At 40.5% G+C, this 27,506-nt stretch overlaps 1 protein-coding gene across 1 annotated transcript in view; it reads right to left on the bottom strand.

Moving 5' to 3' along the window:
• FRAS1 (Fraser extracellular matrix complex subunit 1) overlaps positions 1–27,506 on the bottom strand; it is a 263,048-nt gene that overhangs the window by 123,791 nt on the left and 111,751 nt on the right. Inside the window, exons 22-28 of the mRNA XM_040967150.1 lie at positions 26,680–26,826; positions 23,113–23,253; positions 21,791–21,931; positions 20,063–20,203; positions 16,793–17,063; positions 9,661–9,745; positions 6,847–7,173 (exon numbers count right to left, since the gene is read on the bottom strand). Of these exons, the coding sequence (XP_040823084.1) occupies positions 6,847–7,173; positions 9,661–9,745; positions 16,793–17,063; positions 20,063–20,203; positions 21,791–21,931; positions 23,113–23,253; positions 26,680–26,826 (1,253 nt within the window). The remainder of the gene's footprint in view (positions 1–6,846; positions 7,174–9,660; positions 9,746–16,792; positions 17,064–20,062; positions 20,204–21,790; positions 21,932–23,112; positions 23,254–26,679; positions 26,827–27,506) is intronic.

Raw genomic sequence — 27,506 nt, 5'->3', positions numbered from 1 at the left:
TTGCCAAGCAAAAATCATGGGAAATATGGATGAACAGAAAAACTAGACCAAGCAATAGATCATCCACAAGAGACTCACTATAACTTTAAAGACATTCATGGGCTGAAAATGAAAGGAGTGATAAAGCCATTTCATGCAAGTAAAATCGAGAAAACAGCAGTACTAACATCCAGAGAAAATAGACATTTAGTGAAACAAAGTCACAAGAGACAAAGAAGAGAATACATAATTGAAAAGGAGTCAGCTGATTTGGTAGATGTGAGAACTGTAAATACATACACTTCCGGTAGCCAGTACTAAGGCACAGCAGGTGGAATCATAGCTTGCAATACTGTCATCTTGAATCAGAGGGTCTGTTGGAGTCCCAGCTGTTCTGCTTCTGATTCACCTCCCTGCCAAGGCAGCAGAAGATGGCCCAAGTGCTTGGGCTCCTGCCATCCATGTGAGCCACACAGATAAAGTTGAAGGTTCCTGGTTTCAGACTGTCCATTTCTGGCTATTGTGGCCATTTAGGGAGTAAGCCCATGAGTATTAGATACATACAGGTGTATGTGTGTTATGCATGTGTCTTTCCCTCTGTCACTCTCCCTTTCAAACAAAAGAATCTTAAATAAAAAAAAAAAGAACATCCAGACAGAAAAGTGGAAACAGAATACTTGCAAAACACCACAAACAGAATGAACTTAGCAGCTATGCAGAGAACATGCACCAGGACCAGAATTCACACAACAGCACATGGAGCAGTGCCCATTTTGGGCCACAAACAAGTCTAATTCGTAGAAGAAAAGTGATTACTTATTTGTAACAGGAAGAAATTGGAAAATTCACAAGTATGTGAATAACCTGAATAGCCAATGGGACAAAGAAGAAATCAAAACAAAAGCAAAACAATATTTTAGGAGCTGAGGCTGTGGCATGGCAGATAAAACCACCAGCTGCAGCACTGGTACTCCATAGCCATGCCAGTTTGAATGCAGGTTGCTCCACTTCTGATCCAACCCCTTGCTCATGTACCTGGGAAAGCAGCGGAGAACGGCCCAAGTGCTTGGACCCCTTTGCCCATATGGGAGACCTGGAAGAAGCACCTGGCGTTAAACTGGCTCAGCTCCAACCAATGCAGCCACTTGGGACGTGAACCAGTGCACAGAAAACCTTTCCGTCTCTTTGTTTCTCTCTCTCTCTTACTATAAACTCTGCCTTTCAAATAATACATAAATATTTTAATGAGAAAAAAGTTAATATGTAACATCAAAACTTACAGAAACAGTGAAAGCAATTCTAAGAGAAAATTTATAGTGATAGATGCTTATGCTAAGAAAAAAGATCTCTTTCTAAAAAGATCAACCTAAATTTACTTGTCAAGAAACTACAAAAGTAGCAACAAAGGCTAACATTAACAGAAAGAAAAATTCAAAATGCAGCAAAGTAACTGAAATACAGATCAGAAAAACACTAAAAAAGAGAAACAAAATTAAAAATGTATGTTTTTGAAAGATAAACTGACAAAATTTTATTTATACTCTACAGAAAGAAGTCTCAAATACATAAAATTATAGAAGAGGAGGCATGATAACTGATACCACAGAAATAAAAATCATAACAGACTATTATGAATAATTATATGGTAAGAGATTAATCTACAAAAATAGACAAATCTCTAGACACATAACTAGTCAAGACTGAATCATGAAGAAACAGAAATTTGGATAGAGCAGTAAATTAGAGTTACCTGCCCTCTCGCGTTTTTTGCATCATTGTTCACAGCAGCCAAGATTTGGAATTAAATTTAGTGTTCATCAATAAATAAATGGACAAAGAAAATGTGGAATACACATGCATACAATGAAATGTATAATGGAATATTATATTACACATCTAATGGAATGTTACACATATAATGGAATATATTACAAAATACATATGCATTCCATATAATGGAATACATAATGGAATAGTATATGGACATTTTGCAATGTGTTACAGCATGGGTGAGTTTAGAAGACATTTGGTTAGGTGGAAGAAGCTGGACACAGAAAAAACTGCATGAGTCCGCTTATAGCAGGGGTCTAAAATGCCTCAACTCGTAGAAGCAGAGAGTAGAATGGCAGTCACAGGGGCAGGAGCGAAGTGGAAATTGGTTATGGCCAAAGGGGACAAAATTCAAATTCAAATTATACCAGGTAAATAAGTTCTGGAGATCTATACAGCTAACAACAGTGTATAGAATATTCAACATTTGTTAAGTGAGAATTTATGTGTTCCTATCATAAAAATAAGTAAATAAATAGTGCTCTAAAGGAGGCGGAAGGAAACTTTGGGATATGGCAAATATGAGTATATCCTTGATGATGGTGACAAGCTCACAGGGGTACATTTATCACCAAATTTATTCAGTTATAAACATTAAATATGTAGCACTTTTTATATATTAATCATATTCCAACAAAGTGGTTGAAAAAGTAGTATAAATCTTTCCATTCATAATTAATGTTTTATTCAAGTAGGCATGGAGAAAGGGTTTTGTGCCATATTTTCTATAAGCAACTGTATAAAGACAAATTTAAGCCCTATTTCCCCAAATTGCTGCTACATTTAGGAATTTATAGCTTTATATGTTTTTTCCCCTTTCTTCACGATGGTGCACATATCCTTTTTGGTTTAACAAATTAGCAACATTACCAGTCGAGTAGTCTGCCCAGTGACATTTTATGTATTTTCCAAAGTCTCACAGTTTCAGGCAATGAAATCCCAATCAGTAAAATTGGGGATGTGATTAAAGTCGTGCTCTAAATTAAATAGTTCTTCTAATTCATTTCATAGAACAATAGGCACACAGAAATGCTGGTAAGAAGGTTGAGCCATTACTTAATGTATTACAAGTAAAAATATTAATGTTGTAAATCAGAAGTAAAGGGCCCAACTCTATCCATTGTGGGAAAAATCTCATAAAAAGAATGAAAACTCTCTCCCCTCTGAAATTAATGGCTTGGCCACATATGATGAAATTCAAGCTAAATTAATGGTTACATGAACCCAGGCTAAAATATTCAAGTCACACTTCTTATAAAAAAAAATTCACTATTTAGAAAATGACTAGAATTTGATATAACAGTAACCCTATCATTTTATTTATTTAAAAAAGAAAAAAACCAACCCACTTAATCTGTAAAGTGCTCACTTGCTCTATATATTTTAAAATTCAGTCTTGTAGGACTGAATTATGAACTTTATGGAAAGAGTAAGTGTGAACTTGAGGAAACAAAGGTGAAATTTACCAGCATGAAGGAAGAGGGAAGAGAGGTAGATCTGTCGTTCTGAGTTGCTCATATGCGTGTGAGCCTCAGAACTCAACACTTCTGCTCTGCATGGAGACCCTGCACCATGGAGATTGCACTTGCTAGAGCTAAACGGTTTTGATAACACATATTTTCAGCGTGTCTTGTGAGACACTGACCTGAGCAAGCTAAGTGATCTTCCACTAAGGTGAACCTCTGACCCATGGCAAAGATTTGTTTATGAAACAGACTGTTAATCAATAAAAAGAAGCACTATTATACATCTGATATTTTCCATTCCCATAAACATCATTGTTATTAAGCTAATTGCGTCCTTGAAGGAAATCAGTGAAAGGTAGGCATTAATGTCACAAGGCTTTGGAGCTGTACACAGGCATTGCCAAGGATCCACAGCCAGAAAGGACCTGCAGCAGAATTTTCCATCCAGTTCACAGCTTGACCCTTGGAGGCTTTTAACGTGAAAACAATACCCGGCTGCAGAAAATAACAGCTACAATCACACACACCAGGTCAGAGAGAGCATCAGATTTATTTCCTACATGGAACAAAAGGAATGATTTCAGAGGCACCTTAATTAATGAGAAGAAAGTAATTCCTGGAAAGCCCAGATATGGAGACAAGCACCTCCATGGGCCTCACTTTTCCCAGCCGACAGTTTAGCTCTTCTTAAATGCTGAACTGTTTTAGAATCACATCTTCAGCAGGCTTGGGTTTGGTAATCCCCTCAATTAATGAAAGCCTGTTCAGCAGAGCGTTCTTTATTACTTTTTAATCTTTTTTTTTTCCTCCTTCTTCCAATAAGACATGTTTCAACATCACTATTGGCTCTATTTTCTTCTCAGCAGCTCAGCATAAGCCTTTAGATAGCAGTCAAGTTTACTCACTGGGAATCTAAGGTTGAAAACTCCAGTTTAGACAAAATAATTTAGAATTTGAAAACCAACAGGAGAACTCACAGCTCCTCTCCCTAATCCCAGTTGGGCCAGGCCAGCATTGGCAGAGCTGCCCACGTGCTTCTCCTCTGATACAGACACAGGCTCCAGAGTAGACAGGCACTGGCCTCATTCATACCTTATTCACCCATCAGGCTCCCACAGTATGTCCTGCTCAAAAGGAATATTCCCTGCTCTCAGAAAGCTTCCTTCCTTGCTTCCTCATCAGGTTAAATATTCTGTTAAATAATATTAGGATCAATGTGCATATCCATTCACAGGGACTTAAACTGAGGCACTTTCCCACCCCCAAACTGGACCATTCCATTTAAACCACCAGCTAGACATCAGCCAGTAACAGGTCACTTTTTAGACTTAATATCTAGGTGGTCCAGGGGTAAGAACTCTCACAGCCCTCTAGAGAAACCGGTGTTAAAATGAGATGAATTGTGTCAGACCACATGTCTATGACAAGAACATAAAAGCTGAGTCCAGATTTTCTACTTGGGCCCAGTAGATTCTGGATTATAAATAGCCTCAATTATAATGAGTTGAGACTAGAAGGAAGATCACAGGAGGGCTGGGGCCCAGCCTGCCCAACTGGGAAGTGGAGAAAAATGACTTAATTGCTGTCTCCATTCTATCCACTAAGGGAATAAGAATATAAATAGCTAAAAAAAACTGAAAGATACTGGGTAGAATAAAAGGAGTTTGGGGTGAAGTGTAGATAGAAGGTTCATTTACAATGAAATCAGAGCCCCAACATTAACCACCTATCTGCACATAACACTTTTAAAAAATAGTCTAACATAACCTGTAAGTTTTACAGTCAGATATCTTATCAGCACATTCTGATGGATGCTGAAACTTCAGGTTTACGACACCAGCCCCTGGGCTTGGAAGGCAGTTTCAGGCGAACTCATGGACAGGCCAACCCAGCGTCGTTGGACGCAGCAAGTGGGAAGGAGGTGGGACAACCTAAGATCATTTTTCAGGAATAACAACACGGACATGACTCACTAGTTACAAGGACTGCAAGGCTGCCAAAACTCTCTGCCTTGTGCCTCATTTATAAATTAAATCTGTTCTTTTGTCTGTCTGTTTTGGTAATCAAAGCAGCTAAGACCCTAGAAATGTCCCTCAGTACTGGGCTTCTCCACACCAGGTGATTGTGTAACCCAGGTAGCTGAGCTCCAAGCATGGGGATGGACTCCATCATAGAAAAGGCACCAGAGGGCTGTACTGAGTTCCTGGAGTGAACTTTGGAAAGACACCAAGAAGGAAGAAAATAAAACTTTCTGTGTCTGTCTAGGCTTTGTCTTCCCAGAATGAAACTTCATCTCCCAGGGCGATTGCAAGAGAGTGATAATTAGGATCAGCTACGAGGCGGCTATCTGCCAACTCAGCTCATCACCAGCCTTCACTGGCTCCTCTCTCTCATGCCCCCATCCGTGTTTTCAGCAGTTGAAAATAATGAGACACAAGACTGAGAAACTCGTTCACAGACCACATCAGATGCAGCTGCTCACCCCTGCAGGTCTCAGTCACCCAATGTGAGTGATCACTGGCAACCAAGTGATGAGTGATTTTAAACTGTCTTCTACACATCAATCTCTCTACCTAGTCATTAATGACACTTCCGTCGGTAATGATATTTAGAACAGAAGTTTTCAAAGATGCACTGCCTTAATGTAACCCAGAAAAGGGCTCCTAGTGAAATGTCAATGTTGAAAATCTTTTTCACTAAACATCTTTGGTCTTGTAGAGGTTAGCTCAGTCATTGCTGAGAGGTACCTCATTTGTAGCATCCCAAGAACAATTTATGAATTGATGAATTTTATAGACTGGTTTCTACTTTTTCCTTTCTTTACAAAATTATTTTATTTAGTTGAAAGGCAGATTTAGAGCAATGAAGAAGAGAGGAAAGAAGAGGGAAGGGAGGAGGAGGAGAGAAAAGAATTTTCTACCTGCCAGTTCACTTTCCAAATGGCTGCAGTTCCCAGTGGTGAGCCAGGCACTGTAACTGGATTTCCCACACAGGTGGCAAGGTCCCAAACACTTGGGCCATCATGTGCTGTCTTCCCTGGTACATTACCAGGGAGCTAGAGTAGCTGGGATGCAAACCACTGTCCCAATATGAAATACGGACATCCTAGGTAATTGCTCACCGACTGTGCCATAATACTAGCTCCCTTATGTATTATTTTAAAGTTTAGAATAATCCTACATTAAGTCTATAATTTTAGAAGTATTATTTATTGGGATGAGGGTCCAATAAAAGGTAATTTCATTTTAAAAATTAGGTAAACACTTGTAAAAGCACAGATGCTCATAACTACACAGAAACCTAAGAGGCTAGCTTGTTAATCACTCAGGCTGAGAAGCAAGGTTCTTCTAGCTTAGGAACTGTCCGGGACCACTGTCCAGGGCCAAAGATCCCTATGACTAATGAGAGACCAAATTCTCTCCTCCTACTTCAGTCGGACAAACAACTTACTCTTTTGATTCATTAAAATAACCTGGCAATGAGATTCACATTCCCCGAGCTATTTTCAAAGAGCAGACAATACTACAGATGTCCTGACATTTAGGTTTGCAGAAACATTAATGACACATACCTTGGGCACAGTCTTCACATGGAAGAGTATATTTTGGAAGGAGTATCCATCGTTGACCTGCAAGACTGCAGCATCCGATGTGCTATCTGAGCCATCATGGGCATAGCGGAGAAGGCCCTGGGAGAGTTCATCCAGTCGGAACTGGTAGAGGGGGGTTGCAGGGGACTGAAGCGTTTGGAGCAACTGGCCATGAAGCGGAGGATCCAGCACTTCAACAAGCACATCCTGTGGGTTGTCGTCATCTCGGATGTCAAGTACCTGGGTGGTGATGGTCGCCTGCTGTCCTCTGCCTATGTGCAGAACCTCATTTCTCAGCACATAGGGGGCCTGCAGAGTGGAAGCAAGGAGAGGACACAGAGGCGTTTAGAAGAGGGTAGGCAGTGGACTAGGAACTAGGGTGTGCAATCTGCTGTGTCTAGGCTATATAAGAAACCAGGTGCTGTAGGCATATACCAAATGGTTCCAGCAGAAAAGCATTTATCAGAGGTAGCTTACACATAGTAACGACGGCAAGTGAGGTCACTCCAGACTTCTGAGTTCTAGAGGCTTCTCAAGACACTTCTAGACCAGTCTTGATGTGAGGCAATCAATGAAAGTCACTTCCTCTAAATTCTCTGCTATCCTGACTTCTCTTACCTCTTCAGCATTGTAAGTCAGATTAGCTTACTTTCAGGAAATTCATCCAGGAGATATTGATAAGAGGTAGGATTTTTGGACTCGTGTTTGGGAGTCATACATTGTACTTTAGGTTGCAATGTGGTGTGCTGATGTAAGCGTAAGACAGGAGGAGACTTCAAAAGAGTTCACAGAAAAAAATTTGAATTAAGGGATATCTTTATCTTTTTTATTTTTTTGCTACCAAAAAACCTTTGAAATCCATGCATATGAGGAATTTCCAAAAAGTTCACGGAGAACGTATATTATGAAAAAAATCATGCATAGATTTCAAAGGATTTTTTTTTTTTGCAGGGAAGAAAGATATCTTTTAACACAATTTTCTCATAAACTTTTTGAAGTAGCTTTATACTTGTACATTCTGAATTTATTCTATTTCTGGTCCTTTCAGTAGTTTTTTCAAGCTCTATTATCCAAATTATGATAGAGTGTTGCCCTCGTTCTGGACAGAAGGCCTGAAAAGACCATGTTCTGGGTGAGTAAGGCAATGGCCTGGCTAATCAGGTGGCCAAGTAAATAGGGCAAAATTTAAAGTTTTCTTGAGGATTGTCAAATTCCCCATTGCCAATTTGAGGAAGCAGATAAAATCCTCCTTGCTAAAGATAAAAGTTAATGAACCCTAACATAAAAGTATTCACCAAAAAAAAGAAAAAGAAATTCAAAACCAGAAGCTAAGAAAAACATTCTTAATTTCTTCTCATTTGACTATGAATCTTCCAGGACTTTTATCAACATGGTGCCATTTTTAATGCTGTGATTCTAACCATGGAAATGAAGGGATCCTTCTATTCTGGAAGAGGGAAGGTCAAGGGTGATGTCAAAAATCCATAAATGGAGAAAAAACAAATCAGTTTTCATGAGAAAATCTCAGGGAGGCCCAAGACCACACTGAAATATTGCAGGAATTTAAGGGAACAAAAATAAAAATCTTCTTTAAGATTCTGTTTTCAAAATGCCAAAATAGCAGTCACATACTAGAATTTTAAAATACACTCATTGTTCACTCATTTGGTTATGGGAAGACAAGCACACTCAGGGAAGCATGAAGAAGCTGCTTGGTTGCTGCTTTTTGTCTAGGTTGGTCATCAGAGAAGCTCCATTAGCCCAAACTGAAAGGACAAAACCCAGCTTCTGAGTGCAAGTGCCTAGAAGCCATTAAGTCAGTAGACTCTAGGACTGAATGTGATCTCCTGGCCTAGATTTGGGGAGAGCAGATGGTTTCGCTTTAATTAAAATAAAAGCATGTATACTTTGTTTACCCACTAAGTTCATTAAGATCACTTTCTAATTATTCCTAAACTCCAGGTTTTTCCTGCTGCCATGCCACCATCCAGAGGCTCAGGCAGTCTTGGCATCCCGCATTGCTGTCCCATTCTCTGGCTGTTGATGATGTGCCAATCTCTCTCTGTCATCTTTGTATATGGCAGCTGCTACTTCCCTCCAGTCCTGCTTCCAAGGCAACCATGACTGTCTGTCTGCTGGTCACAGAGGGACAATGGGCAGAGCTGAGTGAGAAGGGATGGGCATGAAAGGTCAAGGCACTGAATCCGAGGTCTCAGCTGGGATTTCCTCAGACCTATCTCAGATCTCCCCGTCACCTCATGCAATAAGATCCTGAGTAAAAGCCTCAAGCCACAGCAAATTCCACACTACAGAGACAGAAATATTCAGGTAAAGTAATTTACGTAGAATAAGGAAATCCAACACCTGTAACACCCTCAATTCATTCTCCATGACTAGCATTAAATTTAGTAAATTAAGGCACCACACTGTGATGAGCTAGAACAAAAGCTTTTCAACCAGATCCACCGAGCATACACCTTGAATCTGTATTACCCTTGACAAATCACTTAAGTTCCCCTGACAAAGTTTCCTCATCTTTAAATTGAAGATAATAACAATTCCTCACAAGGCTAGCATCAACATTAGCTGACTTACAGGAATCATAGGTGCTAGAGAGATAGTAACAATTGTTATTGCTGTATTGTTACTACCAGGAAAAATGAGAATTACTACAATGCCATTTCAACAGAAAACCAAGGTAAGACGAATTAAGCTCAGTTGTTTTTACTAAAATCACAAGAAATCTTGATTTGTGCTTAAAAATGTGAAATGATTAATTCTTGACATTTTTATTACCTGGGATGAAAACGCTTGTATGTTGATCAGCTGTGGCTCAGAGAAGAACTGCTGGTCACTAATTTTCAGGGAAAAGTAACCTTTCCTAAAGAAGTTCCCAAGAAAGGAAAGAGAAAATACAATCATTAATCTTTAGAAAGAGATGGATTAAAAAGATTTTTTTAGGTCAAATCTGTCTCAGGATTTGATTCAAGTACATGACATGTATAGTGTAAATAAAGTTATCACAGCTTGATTATACTGAGACAGAGGGTGAAAATACTGCATGTTCTCAGATTTCCTGCAAACATAATAATCATCAATATATAACACTCTTCCTACTTTCTAAGATGAGTAATTAAGGCTCGAAAAATCCATAACAAGAAAGATGAATAAATACATATGATCTCTAGAAAGGTCAGAGAAAACATATACCATGAAAAAGAAAACACAGGGATTTGATTTTTTTTTCCAAAATAATATTTTAATTCTACTTGCCATGAACTCTTTGAAGTACTCTTATATAGCACAGACTAATGGCTAAACTGAGGAACGGAAAGAGGTCTTCTATGCTGTGTGATGGATTCTCAGCAGTTTTTTCTTCCCAGCACATCTTTCTCCCCAACTCTTGCCAAAGCATCAGAGTGGAGCACACCAGTAACAATCCTTGTAACGGCTGCATTTCCAGACCCCTCCCACTTCCTATCCTCATCCTCATTCCACTTATATTCTTAGTAGACCAGATCAGGGATAGATGGATGAGACTGCCCTAGAAATTTGAAACAGGCCTGAGAGCATAGGCAGTCAGTGTCTCATTTGACTATCAGCAACTGGAGTCTATCCTTTTGGTGCACAAGTGGGACAAACCCACCTATAAGGGAGAAACATATGAAGGTTTTGAGCAAAAAAACCTAGGAATCAGAGAAGAGTCAGGCCCCGCTGGCCATCCCTGGTTCTAGCTTCCAGAAGTACCCTGGAACACAAGCGTCCTTGAAGTGTTGCAGATCTGACTCCCATCACTCCCACAATGCTCTAACATTCCATCTATTTCGCAAAATCTAGTACAAGTTGACTTCCAATCCTCGCAACCTGAGAGTCCCCCTTAGTAATGAAACAAGCCTCACTCTTTCTTATGGATTCATTTCATGTAAAAGAGTTTTGTTCCAGCCCCTTTAATGACTGCAGGAAAGGAGAGTTGCCAACTTTACAGTCAAATGAAACTCGGAACTCACAGTTGACCGCTAACATGTGTGATGAATGCACTAAAGGAATCTCAGAATCTTTGTCTGCTATAGGGACTGTGGTTTGAAAGTTTCTTTAAAAGATTTTCTTGGAACTTTCCACATAAGAACATGCATAGATTTTGAAAGCATTACAGCAAAAGCCTGAAACAAGAGACTCCCCTTTGATTCCTTTCACAGGGTGTTTTATAGAGCAAAACTATTGGATAAAAAATCACATCTGTACTGAACTGGGACTGGGTGTTGGGAAGCAACCATAAAGAGGCGACTGGGGATGGTGGTGATGAAAGGACTGATTATCTCCTGCCTGCCTGTGGTTACAGTCACACACTATAAAGCTGTTTACATTTGTTAAAACTCATAGAACACTATTCTTTCAAATGAGGAATTCTACGAGTTGTAGGTAATAAGCCAGTTGTATGTAATAAGCCTTTTTTAAACTAAAAGGGCATTCTGGAGCCTCTTTCTAGTTTATGCTGCCCTTTATTTTCTACCCAGTTTAAAATCTTCCCCTTCCGTACTCCATCCTACAAGAGAATGCCACTGCTGGTTTCACTGGAATCCACCAGAAGAGGGTGTGACAATTCTCCCTCCTACTGGAGAAAACCAACTTGTGGCAACCCTGAGGTTCCAATAACAGTGCTCAGCACCCAGCAGGGCCACTCAATCACAGGCATTACAGCTCCATTTAGAGGCTCTTCTGACTCTACAGGGCAATCTAATCCAAGGAATTCAGTTCTGAGGAATTCCAATCCAAGAGTCCTGGTCAGTTCTTCCACTGGAAAGATACAACAACAAAAACAGAACACAAACTAAGCTTCCCCCTTACACTTTGTATTATAAATGGTACTTAAATAATTCCATTTTTTCATGAATTCCTGCCAATTTCATTTTACTATTCCTCCTGTCCATTATTTTCTTTAGATGTTTAGGCTTGTTTTTTCTTTTTTTTTTAAATTCCAGTGTTAAAGTGGGTATCACTCAAGGGAGTTTTACAAAAGGCCTTTAATATTATATATTTTCAGGGAGCTTTAAAACATTATTTTGTCTTAAGAAATGAAAAAGACATGAACTTTTGTTGTCTATTTTAGAGGATTATGCTTTTCCCAAGAGATTCCAAAACAAATAACCGTGGGTTCCAAATGTTAGCCCTGAATGTGTGACATGAGTGAGAGATACAAGTACTTAAAAAGTGTATTTGCAGCAAGAACGTGAATAAAAAGATCTCAAAAGAAGAGATACAGATGGCCAACAAATATATGAAAAAATGCTCAACATTACTAGCTATCAGGGAAACCACAATGTGGTATCACCTCTCAGAATAGTGAAAGGCCCAAACCAAGAGAGTAAGAAATGCTAAGGGAAATGAGCGAATCCCAAAAAATTAGATACCACATGTTTGCCTTGATTTAACTTGTAATTTTTGTTTGGTTGTTGGTTATTTTTTGAACCTGTCATTGATACTGTCTCAACCCAGATGTTTCAAAGAATGGAACTTGCATTATTTTTAACATATTGTTTACCCAATACTATGTCAATTAATTCCATAATGTTGTATATTGACACTGAGGTTTTGTTGGGGCTTTTAACTGACCGGATCTTTACTCTGTTAGCCCTATCTTCAGACTAGAGAAGGTCTCCCCAAGAGGCCACTGAACTTATCTGGACAATAAGACGCTGGACTTTATGCTAGATATGTGTTTGCAAGGAACGAATCTCAACTGAACTTGAACGGTGGTTATGCATCAAGGTGGAGGAATCCACCATGGGGGGAGGGGTATGGGAGGGGTGGGGGGAATCCCCAGTGCCTATAAAACTGTATCACATAATACAATGTTAACAACAATAAAAAAAAAAAGAAATACTGGTGTGGGTCTAGAGAAAGGACAACACTTACGCTCTGTGGGTGGGAGTGTCAATTTGTGTAGCCACTGTGCAAAACAGTGTAGCAATTTCTTAAAACTAGAAGTAACTTGTCATAGGATCCAGTGATCCTACTACTGGGTATAAAACCCAAAGACTTGACCATGATGAATCAGAGGTATCTGCATAGTCATACTTATAGCAGCAGTGTTCACAACAGCCAAAGTTTGGAATCAACCAAGGTGTCCATCATTATATGAATGGATAAAGAAAAGGTGGCATAAATAGGCAATGAAACATTAATCAGCTACAAAAAAAAAAAACAAAGGATGAAAATCCATGATTTGCAACAAAATGGACTCCATAGGGAGACATCAACTTGAATGAAAAAGGTCAGACACAGAAAGACAGTTATTACATGTTCTTTTTCCTTGATAGCTAAAATTTAGCAAACAAACAAAAAAAAACCCATGAAACAGGAAATGTGTGAGTGTGTGTGTGTGTGTGTGTGTGTGTGTGTGTGTGTGTGCAAATAGTTTTGTAAAACTTTGTTTACATCCTGTGATGGACAGTAGCTCAACTGGTGAGCATGAGAACCACGGCTGAAGCAGGCCTGGCTAGATAAGTGGTGGCACAGACTGGCTTGAGTGTGGGCTAGATAGTGGAATTGGTTGGGTTGAGCTAGAATCTAATGCCGATTGACACATATGAGAACTAAATAGGATGTGGGACAGACTGAACTAATCTACTGCACATACTGGCAAGCAGAGGAACCAGGGCTCAGGGTAGGCCTCAACCAGGCTGTAGCTCTTACTGGTTGCTTGAGGGCAAGCATGTGGTGGACAGGGTCAGGTTGGGCCACAGCATCATTGATTCGTATGTAAGATGGGGCTGAGGACAGAACAGACCAGGTGATTGTAACCACCAGTATATGTGTAAACTGATGTGAGAGATGGACTGAGTCGGACCACACAGTGCTTGTTACACACAGGAGTCAGGTCTGGGGTCACCTCTGATGAAGTTTCTTTGGGCACTCCCCCAACTGGATCACTGGACTCAGAACTCCAACCATGGGGAAAATCACAGGCTATGTGGTCTGACTGTGGAACGTTTATTTTCAGAACTGAGTCTCCATGATTGCTGAGGCCTGTAGAGGAGAACGTGCTCACATGTACATGGGTGACATTACTACCAGCTCATTGGGGCCTGCATAGGACATCTAGTGCCATGGAGGGCAGAACAAATTGAACAGCTTTCCAAGACGAGCATCTGGGTGAATAGAGACTCTAAGGCAGATTATATCAGCCAATGGACATTGGAAGGACTTTCTCAACCTTGGAATAACAAAATCAACAGCATCTTGGAACTATTAAAACCACTTAAGCAGTATCCAGGGAACATGCTGCACATTGGAGTCCCTGGGATGACAGCAGAATGCCTTTCCCCATTCCTGGGTACTGATATAGTTGGGTTGCTGGGAGCAGCCCTCCCCTTCTCTGTCCACTTTTCTCAGATATTAGAAGAAAAAAAGGAGACTGGAGACAGTTGTCTCATCCAGTTTTCCCAAATCCTCTACCCTCCCTACCCTAATTGGTGGTCCACATGGGCATGCATCTCTCTCAACTACGTAAACATTATAAAAAATAAAATGAATTTATTATTAAAACTTTTTTGTACCTTTGTCAAACCAATCATTAGGATGTTATACAACTGCAATTTTCATGATCCGTGATTACTTTGTGATTTGCCATCTATGAGTAGATTTTTTTCCATTCAATTATTGTCTATAGCTGTTGTCTGTATTCATACTAAGATCTTTTTACATATATATATCCTAATATAAATATGTCTCTATATATTAAATATGTATATTGAAAAAGAACACAGGAGAAGGTGCAGAACCTTGTAGACTGAGTCAACGGCAGCAGACACCAGAGTATTCCCTCCAATTTGGCAGCAACCTGTGCTTCCTACACAACCATCTATCTCATGAGGGAAGAAACAAACCTACTGCACTGGGGAGGCACAAACACAGTTGCTACAGGCATGGGTGTTAGAACCTGAGAGTCTGGGATGGGGTCTCTGTTCTGCCCTCAGGTTGTGAGTTCTTAGGCAAAATTATTGAAGTCTGAAAGCTTCCATTTCCTGATCCGTAGCATTGAAGAATCACACACACAATGCATGTGCTTAATATAATACCCGGCTCAAATTGAGCATTCAGTGAATTTTAGCCCTTATACCCACATTTTGACCACTGGAGGTAACCAGCATCTTGAGCTATACTGAAAGTGTTATTGGCTTTACTGTAACATTTTTTTTTTAATACTTAAGCGATTTTATTCTAATAGCTATAATTACAGTGCTTGTTGAAATGAGAATTGAAAACAAGTATATAAAACAGTTGAATACTAATCATGTAATGAAAGCAGTGAAAGGTTCCACAACGTGAAAAAAACAGTTCTGAGGTTTTCCCCAAGACAGATTTGATAGTTCCAGCTTCTTCAATGTTCATCAAAATACAAAATAAAAAAGAGATTTTCTTTTTTCCAGGCAAATCAGACCTTTGCAGGCTAAAGGAGAGATAGCTGCTTCCCACATGGAAGTGGGAGTGTTTCAGAGGTGTGTCTAGAGAATGGACCAACCCTCTCAGCTCACACAGTCCTATGGGCGACACCCCAGATAGCCTGCCAACGAGTCAGCACATGTGAGTGGGTGTTGGGAACCACAGGTTCCCGCCCCAGCTGCAAGCTTACCAAGGGGGACCGAGGCAAGAACTGGGTGCTGTGGCCTTCCAGTGCCCCACTGCCCAGGTGACAACATGAGCACGAGTACAACTATGATGCTGTGGAATGCACGAGGTCCTGCAGGGATGTATTGTGACTGCAGAACGGATTCTTCAAGTCCCAAAGGTGAGCAGACAATAAGTGGACCACCAGTTCTCAGCCTGTTCTGGCAAGCCCCACTCATGTTCAAGTGTTCTTCTCTTGCAATTTAAGCAATTTTTAAAACGCACTGAGTTCAGATTAAAACTAGCTACCAAGCAGATCTTAACAGACCCAGAGCCCAGAGGTGTGTCCAGTTCTTAATGTAACATAGCAGCAGACTGCTGGAAGCCAGGTTCCAATGCGCATTAATCTCTTCTCAGAACTAAACAGCCAGCAACTAGATTTCTTTGTGCAACAACAACAAAAACCACTGATTAATACTGTAACTTCATAACACACAGAAACACACACACATCTCCTACACACTCACAGCCACAAAACCCCTCCATATCAGTTTGGAAATATCTGGCATCCTCATCATCGTTTCAAGGGTTTCTAGTCCTAGTTTGTTCAGTCTACACTGAATAATCTGTACTGATGATGCACAGCAAGCAGAAGGGTTATCCCAGAGGCTCATTGCAGGGTTATCCACGAGGCTCAGCGTTGGGACACACTCTACTCTGTTGAGTAGATTTACTCTGGTTATTACAGGGACTATATTTGCTTGCATTGGTGTAAACAGTCAGTTACATTGCTGATGCATAAGACAACTGGGGTGGGAAGACAGCCAGAAGTGTGTGAAGCATCAGAGGAAAACTGGATTGAGCTTAACAATTAACCACAATTAATCCTATAATGTGGATACTAAAAGGTTCACTGTGACTCTAAGTTTCCTTCCAACTCTGAAGTTCTAGGGATCATAAAGCACCTTGAAAGACACGTGTTCTGCCCTCTATCAGCCTCCAGCTCCCTGTGTAGAACCCTCACGTGCAGGAAGCAGCTGCAGCATCCAGTTTTGCCTCTGCTGGCTCCCCAAATCTGGGTAATTACACTAGGAATTTTCCTGTCACATCAGAGAATTACCCATAATTATGTAATAAAATGAAAATGAATTGAACAGAAGCACATTCTCAGAGCAATTAGAGGGAAATGATGACAGGCAGCTGAAAATATTAGTGGGATATTGATCTTCCCCAGAAGAGGGACAGTTCCTGAGAAAGACTGAGAGAGGAGAACCAGGCAATGAAGGGAAGAAGGTGGAGGGAAGAGAGAAGCTTGGCCCACCTGAGTTTGTCTTTGCTGTGCAGAAACCGAACTTTCTTCTCATTGACATCTTTCCAGCTAAAATGGCCAGCCTTGTCCAGCTGCGCCTCTTTGCCATTTCTTGAGAGCACCAGCTGCCCATTGGTGGGAGTGCTCACCACATGGAAGAGGAGGTCCTGCACCCTGCCCTTTTGGTGCTGCACATTCAGGAGAGAAAAGTCCAGGACCTTCATTGAACCAATGGCCAGGCTCAGGGAACCGTTCACATGAAGACTAGGGGTGTACATTTTGCCTGGAAAACATAGGAATCTCAATGTCAGACTGCACCTATTCACTAGTTAGGTTTTTTTTTTTTTCTTTTAAAGAAACAGGTTTGCAAATTTAATTCAGAGTTATACAGGGGAGATTATGGGCTACTATATGCCATAAGCCTCTTTCCAGCCCAGTAGCTATCAATCTGGATTCACATGTGAAAAATACATATAACTTCAATGCAAGAGTTAAACTACACAGCTGTAAGAAGAAAATACAGATGTTTGTGATCTTGAGCAATACTTTCTAAGAAAGTATTTTAAAAACAATAAAAACATTGAAAAAAGAAAAAAAGCCAGATGGCCTGAACTTCATCATAATAAAAAAATTGTGGTTCAAAGAATAACAATAAGAAAGAAAATCAACCCACATAGTGAGAGAAAACATCAAATCATAAATCTAAAATTGATTTGTATCCATATGTACACAAAGAACTGCTTTAACTTAATAATAAAAACTTTTATAAATCAACAACTTAAAATAGGCATTTCTCTGGAGAAACACAAAAGACCGATACACACGTGGACAGTGTGTATCATTTGTCATCCATGGAGTACAAATCCAATCATAACAGGACAGGACTTCATCTCTGCTTGGACAGACAGTAGTGTTTGTGAGGACACAGAGAAATGAGGGAGGGAGTAGCAAGTGATGTAGTGCTTTGGGAAAACACCTGGGCAGATCCTCAAGTAATTTTTATTTCAATACAGAATCACACGTGATGTAGCAATTTCACTTCTAGATACATACCCATGAGAACTGAAAATATATGCCTGCCTACATAAAAATTTGTACATGAATGATCATAAAATTACTTGTAATATTCAAAAAGTGGGAACAATCCAAGTTTACATCAGTTGAAACATTTACATATATATAATGCCATATACTCATACAATGTAACATTATTTGTCCATTTAACAAAAAGTGAATGAAATACTGAAATAATGTGGAAGAACCTTGAGAACACCATGCTAAGAAAAAGCAGCAGACACAAAGGCCCCATCTTATATGATTTCCTTTCTGTGAAATATCCAGGCTAGGCAAATCTATAAAGACAGGAAGTAGATTAGTGGTTACTGAGGGCTAGGATGCGGAGGAATGAACAGGGATGGCTAATGTTTATAGGATTTCTTTTTCAAGATGATAGGAATGGTTTCAAATTAAATTTTGTGGTATTTGCTTTGCTGTATGAATTGCTGTAAACCAATAAACCAGTAATTTTATGATATATGAATTGTATACCAATAATGAATGAATCATTTAGGGATTTTTTAAAATAATACAGATGCTTGAGCTCTGCCAAGCATCAGTTTGGAATGTTTAAGAATAGGATGCCGTTAATTTTACAAATTCCCTGAGTAATCGAACAGGCTGCCAGCTTTGAACACCACAGTCCTATTCTAAGGTACCCAGCACATTATACTTAGTGCAGGCAAGAAGAGAGGTGAGTGTCTGATTCCATTTCCTAGAAAAGTACCAGTCGATCCACACTGAAGTAGAATTAGTGGCTTCTACTCAGAACTCATGTGAAATACAGATGCCTTCTTTTAAAACTTTACAAGCTACCTTTTGTGGCTTGAGTGTTTCTCCCCTGAACTTAAGAGTTGAGTGCTCAAAGCCTTGTGGAAACTTGACACAACTGTGGTGCTTAGAGGCTGGGCCTCTGGGAAGTGACTGGATTGCATTCGGGCCATAGGGCGAAACCCCATGACTGGATCCTGGTGACTTGACAAATAGATACATGTACTCTTACAGCAGAAAACATCACTATCAGAGGCTGAATCAATAAAAGACACATTTTCATACCTTGTGAACCACTGTTATTTACAAAGCTAGCCTGTTTCAGGTAGTTCGTGTAGAAAAACTGACAAATCGTCCACAGGAAACATTTGATGCAGGAATTAGGAGTGCCTGTGTGATGAAAAATCAACCTGTCTCCTGCAATTGTTTTGGCTGGACTGCATTTGGCGAACAGGTTGGGAATGCCAAATCTGTCACAGGGACTAACTGTACTGTAAGATTCTGCTAATGGGAGTGAAATCCATTTTCACAAGTTGACTTCAAGAAGAGTAACTTGTCTTTCAGGTAGTTGGGGTTTCCAGAAGGAGCCCAGTAAAAGAACTCAAAAAAATTGGCTTTGCTTTAGAAAAGTCTTAATGCTGTTAGAGACAAGACATATATAGAGCAAGGGATTATCTGTAGGTGTTAGAATGCCTTAGGGTAACGTTCAGTAACAAACCAGGAGTCCTGAGATCCATCCACACGTAAAACTTGTTGGATCAAAACTAGAACTACATTGAAATGTGCTTCTCTTTGTTGCTTAAGAGGAGTGCCCATTCATGTATTGGGAGAGATGAACTCCATCCTTTAATGTGTTATGTTATTGCTAATGGCAAACTGAGTTCTTGAAATACATCCATTTCAAACATGCAAACCTAATGAGGCAAACTTTTCACACTATTTCCTATTCATTTATTTCCATTGGGTGCAAAGTGAATGGGCCATTGCACTTTGCCATACTTAGCTCTACAAATCAACATAGACACACTGAATGAAAAGTTCTCAAAAGGTACATGGAGAGTGCATACTACAAAGAAGCTAAACATGGGTTATCTTTTAATCCTGTTTTATCACAAACTTACTGAAGTTGTCTTTGTATATGTAAATATGCATATAATTTTCAAAATCCTGGCTGTAGTTCAGAACAAATCAAACTTTGTGTAAAATTTCTTATCTGATAGTCATGAATTTTAAACGACAAATTGTGTTTTTATTCCCCTTCCAAAGCTTACAGAGGCTGAAATTTCTTAATTTTCCATGGCCTGTAACTAGTCCCATATTCTTTCAGAGCACTAAGGAATTCATCCAAATGGGAAGATGGCATTTTATAGGACATGAGTCGCTTTTATGAGAAGTCAGCCTTTGTTGAGAAACGAGCAGGAAGTACAGCAGCCCATCAGAGGGGAAGCAACTTACCAGCACATGTGTCATTAGATGATTGCGGAGGGAAGCCAGGAACACAGCTGGAAATACAGAAGCCATTCTTCAGAAAGAACCCATGGTCACAAACATGACACTGGTCGCCACGGCTGCACTGCAAGCACCCCTGAGGGCAGGCTATTGAAAGAAAGGATGCAGTATATGAGGCACAACACAGATACACACTGGCCCAGTTAGGACCACCAGGGCAGAGAAATCAAAGGATGGCAGTCAAAAGCATCGCAGCTAAAGCAACAACTTCCTCAGCTTAGACAAATCACATTTCTAACAGTTAGCCCATAGCGTGTCGCAGGTTTCTTTTTTTTTCCTACATTTAAAAATATTTTGTTTTATGATATAGTCTCATCGGCTCTGGGTTTGCCTGTGCCCTTCCCCAAGGCCCCTCTCCACCCATTGATTTCCCTTCTAGATTCACAATGGACATCCTTCAGGAACAGTCACAAGTCCATCATGCTGTTACTGACGTGTCACAGGTTTCTGATCCATCCTCAGCAAAAGGGATTATTAAAAAGGAAAACCACATTGACTTGCAAGAGAGAACATTTACCTTCTGGGTACCTCACAATCCCATCCTTACTAATGGCCTTGAGCAAGTTACTTGAACATTTTGTCTCGCAATCTACTTGTCTTAAAAATGACAATACTGGCACCCAATGTAAATAACTACTGTTAAGATTATTGTTTTACAGTGTGAATTGACCAGAACAGTGTTTGGCACATAGAATGTGTTCAACTGATCAACCACTGTTACTACTAGGTTTATTATTATTGTTATTGTTATTAGTAGTACTTTAAATGAAAAAGGAGAACCATTGATATAAAGGACAATGCAATTATTTCTTTGGGTCAAGTTCATAATCTGCTGTGAATCATATATTGACCACATAATTTTTCTGCTTTCTTTGTAGAGATTTTGTGATATATCTTAAAGGGCCCTGGAATGGGGCTCAGAAAACATAGGTATCATATCTGATTGTACCTGATTCATATCTTTAAAGCTCTCTCCCTTACCCCTTGTGAAACAGGACTTGTAGTGACAGCTGTATTTTATCAAGTCATTGTGACTATTAGATGAGGTAATGAAGATAAAGAAAATCTGATGAAAATTAAAATGTTCTGCCTGGTCAGTGGCATTATTACAAAGGTCGTGTGCTCTTTCAAGTAGGGTACACCATGCACAGTTTTTATAGAAGTGATGAGAACAAATGGGGGGGGACTCTCTTAGATAATCAGAGGGCAAGGAGACCAAGACCTTGAGTTTATCTGCAATTTAATTCATAAAAGCTCCAAAATGTCTCACTAAATTGTCCCTAAAAACCTCATTCTTCATGAGTTTTATGGCAATGTCAGGGCTGCAGCAGGTGACTTAGACTAGCCATTGAAAAGCCTACGTTCCTATCAATAAGACTGATCTACTCTTAATAGATAATTCATTGCAGTTCAATAGAAGCATTCCAGTCCATAAAATATCAGTTTTCATAAAGACCTTGGGGACAATATTGATTTGTACAACAGAATTATTGGCTGGCACTCTTCCATCCTGTTTAAACTATGTGACAGATGTGCATGGGCGTCATCAATGATGCAGCCAATCTCCTGGATTTCCGTTCTCCTTGTTATTCAGATGCTCTTGGCTCCCTGAGCCTCGGCACAGGTGACTTACATGTCAACCTCGTTTTTTCCCCAGCATAGTCTCCACGTTACCTGTACACTGGTGCTTTGCATGATCTGCAAAATACCCTTTCCCACACTCTTGGACACAACGGGATCCCAAAAGCAGAAATGGCCCTTCACAACGGGTGCATTCCTGAGGACCTTGGCACTGGACACAGTGGTTGTCACAGCCTGAAAGACACAAGTGAGCGCAAGATTCCTTGCAGGGTAGCAGGTAGATGTCAAGCAACAATACCAGTGGCAATGCTGGGCAGGGCACCACAGGATGGAGCAAGGAGCCTGGGCTTACCAACTGGGAGATTTAGAATTAATCACTCCATTTCTCTGAGCCTTATTGTTCTCGCCTATAAAATGGAAGTATAATTTCTGTCCCACCCAGTTCTCTGAAGACCAAATTAAAGAAAATGCTAGACAAACTGTCAAGTGATTGATAGATAGTAATGACTATTGTTATTATTCTCTTGGTCTGTGTCTCTGTATTGCTTTGCTGAAGTTTGGGTCTTTACTGACTCATGAAGTTGGTTAGCACTGTCCCCGAGAAATGTGCTCTGTACTTCCAGCGGGGATTTCAGAGTCTGAGAATCCTGTGTTGTTCAGCACAGGCACAAATGGGGTATTTGGTATACAGAGGGCTGACCAAAGCAGGTGACCAGTAAACCACTTTTTTTTTTACCATGAGCTCAAGTGCCCAGTGTAACTAAGACCTTTCTATCTAGGGAGGGTGGGGGGCAAGGCTGTCCATTTGTTAAAGGAAATCTAAAAGAAACGACCAACATTACACCTGTGTGTGTTTCCATATGTCAACATTTCTCTTATTGGTCTCAAATTTCAACAGATATTATATTAGGGTCTGGGGAACAGAAAAGTGGAAACAGCCATGATAACAAAGACAGTTCTTAGGAAAGAAACCAGAAACGTGGTTAAAAAGTCTGAATGGGGGCCCAGTACAGTAGCCTAATGGCGAAAGTCCTTGCCTTGCATGCCCTGGGATCCCATACGGGCACTGGCTCCAATCCTGGTGGTCCCACTTCCCATCCTGCCTGTGGCCTGGGAAAGCAACTGAGAATGGCCCAAAGCCTTGGGACTCTGTACCTATGTGGGAGACCCGGAAGAGGCTTTGGGCTCCTGGCTTTGGATTGGCGCAATTCCAGCTGTTGTGGCTGCTTGGGAAGTGAATCAGTGGAAGGAAGAACTTCCTCTGTCTGTCCTCCTATCTGTATATCTGACTTTTCCAATAAATCTTAAAAAATAAGTCAGAGTGGGACACCCATCACAGGCTGCTTCTCAGACCAGCACACAGCAGAGGCAGCCGAAGTTTGGGGAAGAGCACACCAGAGCCTCCAAACACTTACTCTTGCAGAAGCCCATGTCTTGATAAAATGATGGCAGACACTGCTCCAGGCAGGCACCATCCTGGAGAACGTAGCCTTCCATACACTGCAGGCAGTCTGTCCTCAGAGGCCCGGTGCATGCACTGCAACTCCAATCACACTCTAGAAGGAGAGTCTGTGTTAGATCCCTTTCCTTGCTGTCCACCCTTAGTCTCAGTGTCTATTTTATGAAGACATAACTTGCAGCTATGAAAAGCAAAGTGCAGACAATGTAAAAAATGTCAGAAAAGTGACCTTTGACCAGGCCTGAAAGCTTCTCTGAGGTTTCATGCTTCCTAATTATGTCAGACACAGATAGGCAAAGAGAAGATCTCTTTGGTTATCTAGAGCCTGCTTGTCAGTGGAGACGCCTACTAAGAGCCAAGTCCACTGATCTTACTGCATGGAACCCGTAGTGCTGCCTTTGTGCCATGCCAAGTCTTTACATCATAAGGGCCAGCTTGCCCCTAAGCCATTGTCACCTCACCTAAAGGAGTGTTCAAGATGTATTCTGTTGCTACCACTACCTCCAGCTGTAGGCCTTTTTGGTTCTCAAACCTCAGCTGTCAAGCAAGATGGCAGAAAGAACCAACACTGTTAGAGCTTAAAGGGGCTTGAGGAACTGTGCAGAAAGAATGCGGCTTTCTGAAACAACAGGAAATTTCAATTAGGGCATTAGCAAAGATTCATTCATTTACCTATTTGTTTGCTCAACAAACACTCAAGATCATTGGATGGTATCAGCGTTGGTAGGCGGTAGATATAAACGCAGCAGGTGCAAACCCAACCCTCCCACCTTCAAGAAGCTTATTTTGTAGTGGGGTTCGATTTTGGAAGTGCATCCAAATAATCCATGAAGACTGCTGGGCACACAGACAGTTGCACTCAACATGAGATTCCTTGCATTGGAGTCTCAGGAACAGGGCACACAAAACCATGCAGCTGCTGCAGCTTCTGTATTAGTGACTGTGATTGGTATGACTGCTGTGAGTTGTTTATGGTGACCCAGGCAATGCTGATGCAATCAGAGAACTCATGTTGGAAAGCAAGTGTTCTGGCTGGTAAAATCTTTGTACACAGGTTGTGACGTGAAAGAAGCATTCGAGACACGGTTTTGTCACTTTTTATCTCCTTAATCCTTTCTATAAGCTTTTCAAATCTGTTTTCTTATCTGTAAAGCAGGCTCCAGGGCTCGTGCCAAGAAACAGTAGGCCAAGTATCTTGCCTGCAGTGCTGGCATCCCACATGGGTGCCAGTTTGTGTTTTGTCTGCTCTACTTCTGATCCAGCTCCCTGCTGATGGTCTAGGAAAGCAGCAGAGGATGGCTCCACTTCTTGGGCCCCTGCACCCATGTAGGGTACCCAAAAGAAACTCCTGGCTCCTGGCTGTTTGGGGAATGAATCAGTGGATGGAAGATTGAACACACACACACATTCTCTCTCTGTAACCCTGCCTTTCAAATTTAAATATATATATTTATAAACATATTTATAAATAAATATATATATTTATTTATATATAAAGAATAATAGCCTCCTGTAAGGCTACTGTGAGGAATAAAGGAAATACTGAAAGTAAACATTTATTAGAATGCCTGACATATAGTCACAGTTCAATCAACAAACACTACTGAATTATTTCTCCTAGAGAATAGATTTCCACTCAGGGCTATCTCAATCCCATCTTCCCTTCTTGCAACAGGGAATGGAAAAAGCTCTCCTTCACCATCTTTCCTTTACATTGATGCAGTGTTTCCAGGCCCCAAAGAGAAATAGGTAAATGTGCAAGACAGCACATAAGCTTTCAAGAAGATTTACACTAATCCCTTTTCTTCATTGGACTGAAGCAGTCCCAAGGGGGCAAAATGACTAAAACAAGCCTTGGAAACTGCCAACTTTGTTATGAAATCATGTACAACGTGGAGGATTTGTGATAATCTTGGTTTTTTTTTCTTCACTGCAAACTGACAGCCACTGGTTAGAAGGAAATAAACCAGAAAAGCTTCTGTGGGCTGGAGCCCAGCAGACCACCTAAGTTGATAACCAAGTAGAATCGCTTGGACTTAAAAGTGTGCAGGTTTGCAGAGCCCTCCAGCTGCCCAAGTTGGCCTGACAAATGCTTGACCTGCATATCTGAGCTCCAGCTTCTCTGGAAGAATCAAAGGAAAGGAAAGGTATGTGGGAGGAGGCTGGAAGAAAGACTGGGAATACAACAAAATCAAGTTAAACCTGTTTTTTAACTGGTTTTCCTTTTGCTGTTCACTGCCTTGCAAACCGATTCAGCCCCAAGAATTACAACTATAGGGGAATAAGGGGGGTGGAAATCACATACTTACTTAAAAAAAAAAGAGCTATTTATTTGAAAGACAGAGTTAACGTAGACATATAAGGACAGACAGACAAAGAGTATCTATTCATTGATATGTTCTGCGAATGTTTGCAAAAGTCTGGGCCAGGCTGGATTAAAGTCAGGAGCCAGAGGCTCCACTTGGTTCTCCCACTTGGGCAGTAGGTTCCAAATACCAGCTACAACAGCAGGGAGTCTTGTAGGAAGTGGAACAACCAGGATTTGAACCACCACTCATATGGGATGTCAGCATCAGAGGCTTAATCTGCCATACCACAGCACTATTCTCTTATTTTACTTTTTATTTATTTGAGAGAAAATAAGTGGAATTCCAATCTGCAGATTTATTCCTCAAATGCATGCAATGATGTGGGCTGGGCTAAACTGAAGCCAAGATCTGAGAATCATCCCAACTCTCCTGTGTGGCCTGCAGGGATCCGACCACACAAGCCATCACAGCTGCTTCCCAGGGACTGCATGATCAGAAAGTGGCAGTCAAAAGACAGAGCTGCACATCTGCCCACAGCATTTGAATTTGGCATAAGGGAATCTTCACTAGGATCTTAACCATTGGGCAAATGCCCCAACATTGGTTTTTGCAACTAAACTCATATAAATGTTCAAAGACAGGGGCTGTGTCTTCACTCACTTAAAATCTGCTAAATAGGGATGAACAAATTCAGTACAACTCCTGACCTCATTAAGGTGAAAAGTCCAGCAACCTAGAGTCAGAAATGCAAATCCATAAAATGCCCAGAAGGTAAGACAGTTGCAAAATAAGCCTGGTATGATAGAATAGCAATACAAATCCAATATAGTCAAATATTGTAATGTTTTTTTCTAAAGAACCTGTAAAGATCAACTTTGTAATCAAAGCCGTCTGATTGACACTGGGAAAATACATATTTAAAATGCCAGAACACTCAGGTGGGCCAAACAAACTATGTGTATGAACCAAGTACAACTTGAGGGTTTCCAGTTTGCTACTTCTGATCTAGTTATCAATATCTTGTTAAACACCCACTCAAAAATACTTGCAAATGAATACGTGAATACATTCACACAGGCATCCACCAGGCTTGCTATGACCACAGAAAGTCAAATCACTTGGTGATGCTCAATTCCCAGTATGGGACCCTGGATAGCTGCAGCAAAGGGCATCACAGAGCAAAGCAGTCCTCATGCACTTAGGACAAGCTGTACCTTTGCATGTCTTGGTGGTGATGTCAAGATAGTACTGTGGGGCACAGCTTTCATCCTGGCATTCCCCAAAGAGCAGCACCTTGTTTGGGTCTCGGCAGGAGGTACAGCTAGCTTGTGATTCACAGCTCCCACAATGTAGGTCACATGCTGAACAGACAGGGAGAGAGAATGACCCAGTGATTACAATTGCAAATACCGAAGCCCTGATCAAACTAGACAGGTGCTACACAGGCACAAAGCTGTGCTCCAACCTGTTCTTTAATTAAGGCTCATTACCATACCCTGGGATCAACAGAAACAGAAAATACGAGTTCTATTTGCTAAAATAACAAAGAGTAATCTTATCTTCCAGACAGAATAAAATTAGAAACCCAAGAATGTAGATTCCATATGCAAATGGTCCTGTGATTCACCAACAGCATTTATATGCGCCCTAAAATACTTCATTAAAGCTATTAATAAATAATTGAGCAAGTAAAAAAAAAATTGAGTTCTGTGGAATCATTGTCCAGAATTTCATTTGAGCCTTACTTCTTCAGGAATGAGGCCTCCTATAATTCATGGTATACACTCATATTTTTGGATGGTGATAAGATTAATGGGGCATACACTTTATTGTGCAGCTCTGCAAATTCCACATTTTCAGATACAAATAATTTAAAGGTGACCTGCTTTATTGTGGCTAGTTGTAATTCTTAGCAGCCAGCTACATTATTCAAGTGTTTACAATGGAGCCCCCAGTCTGTTCATGTTTCCATCTTTCCTAATGTAACAACTGCCACTTTTCTCACCACTGATTCCAGAAACCTCAGAGTCTGTCTTGACAT

Source organism: Ochotona curzoniae, unplaced genomic scaffold (assembly GCF_017591425.1).
Source record: "Ochotona curzoniae isolate NIBS_2020 unplaced genomic scaffold, NIBS_Ocur_1.0 scaffold_4506, whole genome shotgun sequence".
Lineage (NCBI taxonomy): Eukaryota > Metazoa > Chordata > Mammalia > Lagomorpha > Ochotonidae > Ochotona > Ochotona curzoniae.
The sequence above is the reverse complement of the archived record's forward strand: the minus strand, read 5'-3'. Positions and strand labels throughout refer to the sequence as shown.